Here is a 13,558-nt window from a genome sequence, read left to right as displayed (position 1 = left end):
GCCAGGGAAAGGCGGCTAGGGTAACTCATGCCCCGCACTGTGTCTGAAGGTGGCAAAAAAAAAAGCTTTTTTTCCCCCCATTGACGACACATTGAGTCTTGGTTCAGTGTTTTGCACTGGGCTTGATAGATGAAAGCAGGAAACAACCTGGGTTGGGGAAGTGAAGTCATTTCCTCTTTTAAGAGGGCTATACCAAACTACAATCGCTGTTCATCTAATAAGGACTAACCTGAGTCTCGTGATGGACGTGGATCAGTATTGAATTCACTATGAGGAGGTTGCAGTTGCTGGTCCCTTGTTATGGAGGAGGTAGTTCTGTGTCAGGACAGTAGCACCATCCTCTCTAAAGTGCTCAGTGCGTGCTCAGAGCTGATAATCTTGACATACAGATGCTGTCCCCCTCCCTGGTGCAGGTACTGTGAGGAGATCCCGGCCGAGGACAACGAGGTGAATGACAACTCCTCCAAGAGCAGCATCGAGGCCAAGCCAGACGCCAGCCCGCAGCTGCACAAGAAATCTGTGACCAACAGCACGCTGACATCGACGGGCAGCAGTGAGGCGCTGGCGTCTGTGAGTACCGGGGCAGAGAGAGTGTGGCCCTCATCCCCTAAAGTCTTCAGATGCTATTGTCTAGTCTTCATTAACTTCACAAGCTTCCCTGACCGTGCTCTCATCTCCCCCTCTCCCTTCCCAGTTTGAAGGGGCTCTCATGGTGGAAGAGGACACAGACTGCCAGATCGACGGAGATCTCCTCGCTCCCCAGATCAACAACGACAAGATCAACGACAATGACAACAGCATCCTGGTCAACTCCCCCTCGCTGGACTTCAATGACAACGAGGACCTCCCGACTGAGCTGAGTGACTCCTCGGAGACACACGACGAGGGTAGGCAGCCAGGCAGAGCCTTCCCTGGGGCAGCAGACCTCCGAACAATTCGCCAGCCGGATTTCTGTCTTTTCTCTGACCTGCTCAGATGGTTGTTGCAGTCTCTGTAAGACCTTCCGAACTTCAGAACCCTCAATCAGAATTCTAAATCTAGGAGGAAACTTAGTCAAGTAAACAAACGTTCCAGCTAGTGTCTTCTTCAGGGTCCTAGCCAAAACGCCACGTATAGTTTTACTTCATGCTTCTCTGGAGTGCTGCAGTGTGTCAGTTGCTTGGCTAATCAGACTCTGTGCTCCACAGGCGAGGTGCAGGCGTTCTACGATGACCTGAATGGACGGGTGTTCATCAACGAGGTGTTCAAGTTCAGTGTGGACAAGATGCACAGCCTGCTCTTCACAGAGTCGCAGTTCATGAGGGACTTCCTGGAGCAGAGGAGGTTCTCAGGTACTGTAGCCGTGACAGAACACACTGTGTGCTGGAGTAAGACAAAAGAAGCTTTGTTAAGCATTCCCACTAGGAACCTTTCTCACTTCAGGAGGTTTAGGGATGCCTTCTTATTACACTGGGTTTGGTGTGGTCTGTACACCCAGGGTGACAAGGTGTCCCCATTAAGAGATAAGAAGTGCATGCTGGTCTTGCATGGGCAGACTTTAACCTATATAGAGTTGGTCATTTATCACCAAGTACACCTAGTCGTGTACGCAGTGGAGAGACAATGTAGAATTCAGGAAAGTAAGAAAATAAGGGGAAGACATCAGCAAGTAAAATAAAGTAAAAACATGGAAAGTATAAAAAGCAAAGAGGTAGAATGGAGTAAAGATGGAAAATGGTCATGAAGATAAAAGTGCTACAATCGTCACACATGTATATCACTTTTTTTTCCCCCCTTCAGACATGGTGTACCACCCGTGGAAGAAGGAGGACAATGGCAATCAAACCAGAGAGATCATGTACACAATCACCCTGACTAACCCCCTGGCCCCCAAAACTGCCACCGTCAACGAAACGCAGGTGAGCTCTCCCCCTCACGCAGAACGAGAGACACAATAGCACCAAGGAATTCGTTGAAATAACTTTGTGTTTTTTATTGCAGACACTCTACAAAGCTAGCCAGGAGAGCGAGTGTTACGTCATCGACGCGGAGGTGATAACGCATGAAGTTCCGTATCATGACTACTTCTACACACTGAACCGATACACTCTTACGCGAGTAGCCAAAAACAAGTGCCGGCTGAGGTGAGCGAACCTGTTACTCCTTCACGCATAACTGCAGCAATGAGAAAGTGTGTGGATACTGCCCCCACCTTTTAAACAGTCAAGCACGACTTCGCCAGTAACCAGCGAGGTCTCAAAACGCACTTGACTGTCACCCAGCGGCATACCCCTTTTTTATTGCTTTTGCGGTCCTTTAGCAACAGTGGATGTAAAAACAGGAATATTTGCAATACTACCTTTTAAAATATCTTTTTGCTTAAACAGTTTCTGCCTTTTAATGCAACCTTGTATTATTTTTATAATGCACTCCAAGCCAGATATTCCTAATACATCATTAGCTCATTGCATGATATCATTGTGATAACTGACTCTCCTAATGTAGTAAACATGTCTGCATCCTCAATGGCAGCACTGTGTAAACACTGTGGTTGTGTGGCAGGGTGTCTACAGAGCTTCGATACAGGAAACAGCCCTGGGGGCTGGTCAAGAGTTTTATAGAGAAGAACTTCTGGAGTGGCCTGGATGACTACTTCAGACATCTAGGTGAGAACTGCATGGCGTCCTTAAGATCCTAGCTTTGAAGCTCAGTACTGTAGTTCAGCCCCTTTTGTTGTGCTGAGAATCTTTCGTTCTTCATTTGGTTTTTTTAATTCAAATGCTTCAAATGTGTCCCCTGCAGAGATGGAGCTGACGAAGGCAGAGTCTCTGTTCACCGAACACCACCGGCAGTCCCCCAAAGAGAAGACGACGAAAACGGTGAGCGTGCGGCGGAGGAAACGACCGCTCGCTCACATCCGTGCCCAGCACCTAGAGGAGGCTATCAGCCCAGTCACCACCCCCACTGACGAAGAGGTCATCCACCGCATCAAACACGTGGCAGGTAAGAGCACCCCCACCACCCCCAAATATCACTCGAACCTATGAGCTGCCCATCCACTGCATCCAACATGTGGCACAACCTAGAGGGGGCGCCCTTCTAAAAATCACTGCATTGGAAGGACACCGTTTTTTGGGGGGGGGGGGGGGGGGGAATTCTCATCCAGAAAAGAGGCCCCTCCTACAGGTTGGTTACCAGAACAACACAAAGGCACAGCACAGGCACTGCTTAAGAAATAATAATAATAATAATAATAATAATAATAATAATAATAATACATTGATTAAAACAAACACCCGAGTTGTGGTTCAGACCTTGTCTTGTGCGTTGAAAATATCATCCAGTCTCAATCTGTCCTTACATATTGTACGAATAATTGAAGAGAAGAAGAGGCCCAAGAACAGACCCTTGAGGGACACCGCAGGTAACCGGGTTTTCGTCAGCACTGCTTCCATCATAGAAAACAGACTGCATGCGTCCAAATAGGTAAGAGGACATCCAGGAGAGACAGGTTCCAGAGATCCCAGCATACCTCTGAAGATGGTCAAGAAGAATGCTGTGATCTATGGTATCAAAAGCAGCTGTTAGGTCAAGGACGACAAGCACAGAGGAAGCAGCAGCATCAGCATTAAGCAGGAGATCATTCACAATCCGGAGCAGAGCAGTTTCGGTACCGTGATGCGGCCGGAAGCCAGACTGCAGAGATTCAAGCAGATTGTTATCTGTGAGATTTTTCATCAGCTGGCTGGCTGCAGCCCTTTCAAGAGTTTTGGAGAGAAGAGGAAGGAAGATAAAGGAAGATACTGTTCTGTATCTCTCTGTTCAGCTGCCAAGACCACCAGCTGTCTTTTGGTGTTATTCTATTCCAGCAATCTGGTTCAGTTTTAACCAACAGCTTTTAATGTATTGCAGTGTCTTTAGAAATCTACCATACTATATGATCTGTGATTTTTGTATATAAACAGTAGATACCGAATGTTACAGATGGTATTTATAAATGCTGCTGCCGTGTTGAATCTTACTGTTATATGAGGCAGTGTTTTAAAAGAATCTTAATGATACATATTTTTTCTTGTCTTTTCAGGTTCCACACAAACTAAATACATCCCAGAAGAAGGTCCTAGCTTTGCATTGTACAGCGTTTCCAAGTTACTGCTGATAGTCAGCTTTGTGTAAGTAGGACGGACTATTGCAGCTCACAATGAGATTCATTCTGTAATCTGTTTTTTTACCAGGAGGTGGCACTTAACAATAAGCAGTGTGTTCTGCACAGTGTGTTCCGCCTTTGAATCACCTCTGTACACTGTATTGATCAAGCTATTGGAGGATAGGCAGTTTAAGGGGGGGGGGGGGGGGGGGTCGTCTGTATTAGTAATTAACATTGTGTAGTGAAGGTTACGCAGGGATGGAAATAAGACTCCTATTACATAGCGGTTTCACCCACTCCAGATTTTATTACGCTCCTGATTAGCCACAGTGTATAGTAACAAGCTCAGGTGTGTCTTACTAACCTCATACTAAAACTAGGCATGGCTCAAACTGCTATGCAATGGGAGTCTTATTCCTATCCCTGCTTACATTTAGGAAGCTTGGGGTTCCTTTTTCATAGTATGAGATCCACAACTTCCTCTTTTGATGTTGTTTTTTTTTATGACATAATAAATTAACCAATATTAATAATTTTCTTACTGTTCTTGTTTTGATACAATATTTGTTTTCTTCTTGCCTTCAATAGGATCTGTTTAAGGTACTTTTTGAAATCATGTCCAGCACTGTCGAGCTCTCTAGTTTTAATGAGGATGGGCACTAACATTAGCTCTCTGTTACGGGCGGCATTTTGTGCTTTCAGATCAGTAATGTTGATAGTATTGTGTGCATGCGTTATAGTGGACGTTTTAAAACATGAAAAATAACTTATTCACATTTCAAAACTGAAAAAAAAAAGTGTGGCCTCTGATGTTTGAAATGCATTTATAAAACACAAAGTACATCATGCGTAAGAACATGTGGATTTAGGGATAGATCCGATCTGTATTCTTCCCATGTGTTCTGCTGTGCCTCTATCTGCTCCCTCTCAGTTCAGTCTCACTCACCGCCCTGTCCTCTTGCAGCTTGGTGTTACTGGTGTTTTTGAACATGATGCTGTTCTACAAGCTGTGGGTGCTGGAGTACACCACACAGAGCCTCACCACGTGGCAGGGGCTACGGCTTCACGAGAGGTATAGTATACTGGCTGCAATGCCATTCTGTAGCAGGCAGGGGCTGAGACACAGTGGAGTCCACTCTATTAGTAAACCAAGTGAGTGTTTAACCCCCCCATGGCGCTGGCAGTGCCCGAGACCCAAGCACAATGCTACACGTGCAAGTCTCCAGCTATTCAGAGAGAGGGAACTGTTGTTTTTGTAACCCTTACAATCTGCCCTTCTAGTCGGGAGATTGAAACACATTCCTGTGGGGGTAAAATGAAGATACGTTATGCAGTAATAAACAGATAACATGTGGGGTACCGCTGTAGTAAGTTAAGGGAGATGTTCAGCAAGTGAAGCAACAGCCGTTCCACCACAATCGCTCTGCATTATCGGGTTCTGCATGTATTTTGTGTGTGTGTGTGTGTGTACGTGCAAGTCGTTCAGAGTTGCATGTCTGCTCTCCAGCAAGCTGCCGCAGTCTCAGATGGAGTGGGCCCAGCTATTGGAATCACAGCAGCGATACCACGACGCAGAGCTTCTGAAGTGGAAGGAAAATAATCAGATCGTCAGTGCTGCTTTTAGATCAGGTACAAACACAGCACCGGATTGTTTAATAATGCCTGGTCGGGCATGAGGCACTAACATTTGCTGCAGATGCTGTACATTATTCAATTGTGGCTCAGGATCACTGGGCGTCTCCTGCTAAAGCCTGACCAGATCGATGAATTTGTGAATGGATGCATTGTTTGTGAAGGGGTTAAAGACCGTATGGCATCATATGAGATAAGAGCAGGGGTGTTGAGCTTTGTAGAACTCTATAGCTCAAATATACCACACAGCCCTGCTATAGCCACAGTGAAATGTAACAATGAAGTTGTGTTTATAATAACCTCTCTCTCTCTCTCTCTCTCTCTCTCTCTCTCTCTCTCTCTCTCTCTCTCTCTCTCTCTCTCTCTCTCTCTCTCTCTCTCTCTCTCTCTCTCTCTCTCTCTCTCTCTCTCTCTCTCTCTCTCTCTCTCTCTCTCTCTCTCTCTCTCTCTCTCTCTCTCTCTCTCTCACAGATGAAGGACTCTCTTTTAAACCTCCAGAAGGGTATTGGGTTGAGGGATTACAGTTCAGAGGCAGAGGAGAAGAGAAACCGCTATCATTGACAAGACAATTCAATGGCCAAAAGGGAACGGTGTGCAATATATAAATATCCATACAGACAAATTAAAAAAAACAAAGATTAGTATACGTACTGGAACCACAGGATAGTGGACTCGGACTGGCTGCTGCTGCTCCCCAGAAGGGGACTTGAAAAACAGCCGGACTCGCCCACAAAACAGGAAGTGGAGCTCTCTTACACTGAGGCAGCATGGGAAAGACCGCAGCCACACAAACCTGGGCCTACACTCCTTTATTATATATTTTTATTTCATTATTTTTTTGGGGGGAAGGGAAGGGGTGGCTTTTTCTAGAACGTTGTACTGTAAGCTTGTACTGTGCAAAAACACAACACAACCCCAAAAAAGGCATGTAACTTACTCTCTAGACTGTCCTTGTTCAATGAAGGCGTGTAGTTCAAGTCCTGTGTAATCTGTCTAAAATCAGATTTAAAAGAAGAGAGGCTTTTATTAATAATATTATTGAAGACCTTGTTCAGGCATCTCCAGACCGTACCCAAGAACCAGGACTTCAGCGCCCCTTTTCTAAACTGATGTCAGGTGGAGGGGACCAGGTGCAGTCAGGTGCACTGATCATTATTTTTTGTAACGTATTTTCTGAAGTTGTTTTTTTTTTTTTTTCTATAGAAATAATACCTTTGTTTGCTGTCAGTGCACCCACGCTGTATAAGCTAAGCTTCCATGGAAAGGCAGGAGCAGGTTCCCCTGGTAGATCCATGCCATGGTGCTGTACACACCCGTGTGTAAGTCAAGGTTCATCTCTAACTACCATTGACTATTCCAGCTTATGGCAGGTGAACTGATTTTACTTTTCAGAAAGTCCCTACTAAAATGGAGTAACCCATGTTAATATAGAGGCTTGATAATAAAGCAGTTTTACTGCTAGAAAATTATTCTTCTGTAAACAACTCAGTCTAGCGAGACCCCACCCCCACCCCCTTCATTTTACCAGCGATCTGAATAGATTCAAAAATCTTGTCCCAGCGTATGGGATTGTGCAGGTAGTCTTATGAGAGATTGGTTTATTCCTGGGCGTGTGCAGTGGTTATACCACAGGGTTTGGAACCCACTCATGACTGTTGCCCAGAATCAAGGCACTGTGAATGGATACTGAAAGCCCTTTGGTATAATAAAGCATTGTGCTTAGTTTTTGAAAAGGTTTCGGAGATCCTTCTCTTTATAGGTGTGGGTGGGTCCTGTCTCATAGAACTCTCTCTCAAACAAATCGTGATAAGTAAAATTGTCTGGGGCTGCAAGAAACCAACAAAGATTGAAAGAGGGGTGGGGTTTACCAGCTACTTTTAAACAAATGTGTCTCCTAGAAAGAGAGTATGGGGAAGAGACCTGATCTTCAGAACTTGTCATTTAAAAAGGGGCGCTGCAGCTTCTACTGTTTTTGAGTGACCTTAATGTTCTAAATGTATGAATTATAAACTGTGAATATAATATATTGAAAATGCTTGAAGATGGAAAAAAAAGAATAGAATTATAATGCAGATTATTTATTATGACTATGTATATAGAGAAAACTTAGAGCTGTTACAGGCGGGTCAGAGACAAAACAAGTGTGTGTCTGTTGTGTTTGTTACTCTGTACCATCAATCAAGGCATGTCTGTGACATGTAGGATGCTTGTTGCGTGTGAAATGTTAACCATTCCATGTCTGTGTATGTGTCCATGCAGTAGCTGAAGTGTTAATAGTAACATAGCCAAACTGCCTTTTGCAAACCCAACCGGATGTATCCATCTGCTGGCCAATGCGTGGTATTACACCTGTGCTTAGTCTGAATGACAGCGGCAGACGTTTCAACTGCAGAACAGACTGACGCAAGAATAGGATCCTTGAGATTAGTAGCTACATTCCTGACAATATTTCAGATTAAACTCATAAAAACAATGCTAGCTCCACGGCAGGACTACTTCTTAATCTGCCTGGACAGTCTGCTTGCTTGTAAATTGAGGACAGATCCCATATTGTTATAGTGAAGGTCCATAGGATCCATGGATATTGCAGCCGGAGTATTTTAGCAAAAGCAGGTTAAAGCAAAGGCTTGTGGGAAGTTGAAACAAGGCCCACGTTTAACTGAAAACTTCCACCATAAATAAAATTGGACACTTTAAAATACCTATGCAATGCACAATAAAAGCAAATTTAATTATTTTAAAAAAAATAAATAAAAAGATTTAACATTAAGAACGGAACTGCCAGTGGTTCTTGGAGTAGTAGTCAATTTTATGAATAGCCCTAAATAATAATAGCTGTGTATAGAAAGACAATCTGCTTTGGGCTGTATAACAGAAGGCTGTTCCTTACACATCCAGCTAGTGATCATTCCCAGAGAATACATGTCGCTGTTGGGAAACAAGTTGAATATGAGGGGGCGCTCCCGCCTCAAGTATTCAGCTTCTACCTGTACTGCCAATGGAGTAATTAAAACAGAGACACTGTCATTTACAATAGACGCAGGGCACAAGGAGATTCACATGTTCTGGTGTGGGACTTCATTTGCATAGAAGTCTATTCTGCTTTGTCTGATAACTAGAGTATCCATTGCTCTCGGCCACTTGCTTGCATAGATAGATAGATAGATAGATAAGATAAGATAAAACACCTGGCCAGGGCCTTGCTATGTTAAGGTGGCCAATAGAGAAACTGAATTGAAGGCACCAGCTCTGTATACTGCTGGGTCTGTTCTTGCCAGACAGTGCCACTGGATTGTAGTCAAAACTGGATATGCTTGAAGTGGATTACTATAACAGTGGGGGTGTGCTGATTCTCATACTCATAATTGCCTTTAAGAAGTATTTATCAGCAGGTATTAAACAAAAATCGCTCATTAAAAATGTGTTGATTTCAAAACACAAGAAGCTGTCCTTCCCTCACCTTCACAACGGAGTACAAATCAATGGTAGTTCCGCATGACATGTTTTAGAAGCGGATTTTCCTCTCGCCTGTACCGAGGCAGTACAGCTGTTTAGGATTACAAGCTCAGGTTTCAGCACACCTCTACTAAACAGTCCGTGCATATACGTTGTACTCCAGTGGTAGTACAGGCTGGGAACTTTTCATTTCATTCATTGTCTCGTCCCAATCAGCAGAGTGTGTTGATTTCCTCCTGTTTTCACTGTGTACAGCAGAGAGCCACACTGACCGACCAAAAAAAAAAAATCTTCTGCCAAAATTCAGTGCGCTTAAATAACTGAAAGCAAAAGGTTTTGCCCTTTTTAAAGTTTTTGAAGAAAATAAAAAAAGGATTGATAAATTACAATGCTAAAAAAAGTGTCAAAACATGTAATGCCGTGACAAAAGGTCCTGTAAAGAAGATGAAATTATACACTGTGTTAAACCAAAAATACATACTGCTGCTATTGATGTAGACAGCGGGAGACAAACACTGTACAGCTCTGTATTCATCCATCCTAGGATAACGTGCCCCCTCATTACCCTTCCCAAAGACAGCAGATACAACAGTAGGAGTCCAGCAAAGGGCAGGCAAATCAGATTCAAGACAGATAGATTTAAAACAGACCTCATGGTACTGTGTTTAAAAGTCATTTGTTTAAACGCAGTCCTATTTCAATACAGATCCTGCAGGTTCCTGTGAAAAGGCTTGACCTTGGTACAGAAGGAAACGCCGGTGAACGTACCCCAAGTACAGCAAAGCGTTTTAGTGCACTTTATAGATCTACAAAAGGAAATGCTGTTGAAACAAGACGTCAACTACAGACGAAGTTATTAATGCATATACTTATTGTAAATATATTAAAAAGGAAGATGTGATTGAGACGCAGTATTGTCATATTGCTGCCGTGAAGGCGGAGCACAGCACTACCCAGCTCAAGAGCTGCGTCCCGTGCGGTGTTACTGCATTTGTAATCGATGGATCATGTCATTTACAGCGCTGTAGGAATGGGTTGCGATGTTCTATGATAGGGTCTTCAGCCCTTGATGGATTCAAAACTTCATTCAGAACAGGCAGAAGTGCAGCGTTTGAAGTTTTTCACACGTTATGAGATTGGAAATGTTTTTTTAAACAGGCTAAGCGTGGGTTACAGTGGTTAATCATATTATATACAGATATTAAATCTGTGCTCGATACATGGAAGTCTGGCCACCAGTGGCATTATGCGCTGTTAGCATAGAAAACATTCCCTATTCTAAATAGTGTGATTTTTGGTGCAAGCACAGGCATGAGGCGTGCTGTAGTGCTGCAATATCAATAGCGGAGATATGGTTTCTTTTTAAAGATTGTAGTATTTGGTTTACATTTCAGGACATAACCCTTAGAGAAACTATACAAATACATACATTAAAAAAGACTTCCATACCACACAGAGTTACAAACATATACAAAATATACCCCAGAGCTTCATTTTATCCTGATCTGAAAAAAATTGAAGTAACGTCCTAATATGATTCAAGTTCCATTTGCAAACACAATGTCAGTATAACTATGTGGGTGCTGCCTCAGCTGTAGTAAAGCATTCTAATTACACAGTTTTTATTGAGTTAAGCATTATGATGGGTCCAATATTCTTTTGAATTTTTTCCTTTTGAGAAAAAAACTTTAATTTTAAAATGTATGGTTAATTTTTAAATGTACAAAATGCATTTTGTAATTGAATCTATATACAAATATATATATGATTGTTAAGATCTCTTGAATCTATTGTAGAGCTTGTAAATATATACCTATATCTCTATAATGTGTTTCAGGGAAACATACAGTATGTATTCACAATATATTTCAAGACTTTTACCAACAGTATTTTTGCTGTTTTAACATCAGCAATCTTTGGACCACCTTTTTAGACCCGACAGATATGTGGCTCCCCCTTTGTCAGTGATGGTACAATCCAAGATATTCAGGTTCAACAGAAAGTTAAATTGGACCTGGCCAGCTTATTTTGCAAACAGGGGTGGTCCAGACTCTAATAAGAATTTGTGCTTCATGTCTTTGAGCAGGTCATGTGTGAGAGATGTCCTGTGTTTGTTGTTAGACGCTGAGGGTAATCTGTCAGAGAATGAACTAATAAAATGCCTGTTCATTTCAGAGTAAATGCAGGTCCTGTATACAGTACTTATGACTTGCCCCTGGATACCCAGTGAAGCACGATGTCTAAAGCTTACCAGAAATCAACCCAGTCCCGAGGTTACTCTCAATGGATTTGCAGTACGACGTCAATCCGAGAGTATGAAATATCTGCACCAGTTGTGATATTACAATTGGCCGAAAGTGAAATATTACTGGGTTGTTTTCTTCAGGCAACTGTCAAAGCAATATTTTCAAACAGTCTTGAATTGAGCTCCAGTGTGAAAACTGCTTGAAAATGTTCCCCAAAACACGTGTTGGAGAATTGTATTCATATCTCTAATGGGGTTGGGGTTAATTCCATTGTTTCAATTCCAATTCCCTTTTAATCAATTCCGATTCCAATTCCCAGTCTGAAGGGAATGGATTTTAATTGGAATTAACCCGAACCCTGATCCCTAATAATCAATTTGATCTTAACACCCAATTCCAGTAACAATAAGTATGCTCTTGGCAGAATACCCTCATTGCTCTAATAATATATTTGAAGTACATGATGGGGGCGTATTATTATTATGATGCAAATGTAAGTTCTGGGCATACTCCCCATGCAGTTTAAAAGACATTTATCCCTAGACTGTAACTGTACAGGGAATTGTGTGCACAATGAGAGGACCCTTCAGAACACGTCGGACGCTTGATTTCAGAAGTGAATCAATCCGGAACGCTCGCTGCCTTTTGAGAATTTGTGAAGGCGGCGAAATAGCCGTTGCATATTCATATTGTAATTCGGAAATGGGAAAAATAAAAAATAAATTAAAAAAAGCAACAGCAGCACAGGTTTGCAATGTAAAAGCAAGATTGCTCTAAGTGATACACCAAAAAATAAAAAATAAAAATCACTTTTTACAACGAACGGGGGTCCTTTCATATGCAGTTATGAAATGAAGTCTTTGGGTTTTCAGTACTGTGCTTGTGTTTCATTTCGCTCACCATTGAGGTGGGATCGTTGGTATCTTGGAGCATGCTTTTGGCTTGGACTCTGCTGTGTGTGGTGTGAACAATGCAAGAGTAGCGGTGATGGGAGAGGCAGTACTGGGTCTTTGCTTTGTGGACATCACGATGGTTGGAAATGTTTCTGTTTTATAAAAATGATTTAAAAAAGGGCAGGCTATTGGTATCAAAGTTCTAACAAAAGTGATTCAATGAATAAGATATTCAGGGGATACCTGTTTTTTTGTATTACTTCATTATGATGATGATGACGATTATTAATTCCATGGATTTTCTTGAAAATAGCCTCTTTTTTGTGTAACTTAGCGACTCTCTTTTTGTCCGTTTTTAACAGAAATGTTCCTCCTTGTAAAGGTTCTGTTTGAATCCTAGTCTATCCCACCAGCTGGATGCTGCAGTGCAATGTTAGTCGGTTGCTTGCCATTTACTTACCGGCCAGAGCAGCGGCAAGTGAATTAGCTTGCCATCGTACGATACGTCTGTACTAGACCTAAACTGTGGGTTTCTTTACTATGAAATGAGATCTATCTAGAATTTGCGGAGGACTCCGGTGACTGGAGAGGAGTTTGGAATCTGGAGTTGTTTTTTTTTCTTGGCTCTTCTGAACTTACACGGGAGGGGAGTTTTTATTTTTTTATTTTGTATTTTTTTGTTGTTGTCAGGGAGGTGTTTAATAGCTTTAATGTAAATGTATCTGTCCCCGATAACCCAGGTATCCCAGACACTGCCTTTTGCCCACATTGCAACAGAACTTACAGCCACCTATTCATAGTCTGCCGGTTACGTGACTTCTTTTGAATGACACAAGCAAACATGATGACAATAAATTAAAAATTATATATAAAGAAAAAAAAAAGAAAAAAAATTCTGGACTGTGTTCTTCAAGGTGTGTCATGGCATGAGCTAACTGAAGTATGTTAGACCTGTTTTGATCTCCAATATCTAGTGTGTGTGTGTGTGTATATATATATACACACACACACACACACACACACACACACACACACACACACACACATAAAAACTCTGCGCTGTGCGTGGGTTTGGGTATATCGATAACCTTGCCTACCAGGATATAAAAATGTCTATCCAGTAAATGTAAAGTAGAAAATGAAGGTATGAATAAAGTATTGAACAAACTTTTAATTTTGTGTCATTTGTGTTTATTTATTTTACA

The 13,558-nt window shown here is 42.3% G+C and overlaps 1 protein-coding gene across 1 annotated transcript in view; it reads left to right on the top strand.

The window, feature by feature from the left end:
- The window catches only part of LOC117397177 (protein Aster-B-like), a 96,805-nt gene extending 83,278 nt beyond the window's left edge, over window positions 1-13,527 (top strand). Inside the window, 12 exon segments of the mRNA XM_059009742.1 lie at window positions 414-570; window positions 695-887; window positions 1,188-1,331; window positions 1,780-1,898; window positions 1,981-2,123; window positions 2,542-2,645; window positions 2,782-2,982; window positions 4,064-4,151; window positions 5,091-5,198; window positions 5,634-5,721; window positions 5,723-5,755; window positions 6,230-13,527. Of these exon segments, the coding sequence (XP_058865725.1) occupies window positions 414-570; window positions 695-887; window positions 1,188-1,331; window positions 1,780-1,898; window positions 1,981-2,123; window positions 2,542-2,645; window positions 2,782-2,982; window positions 4,064-4,151; window positions 5,091-5,198; window positions 5,634-5,721; window positions 5,723-5,755; window positions 6,230-6,319 (1,468 nt within the window). The 3' untranslated portion in view covers window positions 6,320-13,527.
- The last annotated feature ends 31 nt before the right edge of the window (window positions 13,528-13,558 follow it).

Source organism: Acipenser ruthenus, chromosome 39, assembly GCF_902713425.1.
Source record: "Acipenser ruthenus chromosome 39, fAciRut3.2 maternal haplotype, whole genome shotgun sequence".
Taxonomy (NCBI): Eukaryota; Metazoa; Chordata; class Actinopteri; order Acipenseriformes; family Acipenseridae; genus Acipenser; species Acipenser ruthenus.
Note: the sequence above shows the minus strand (reverse complement) of the source record. Positions and strands in the feature narration are given on the sequence as shown.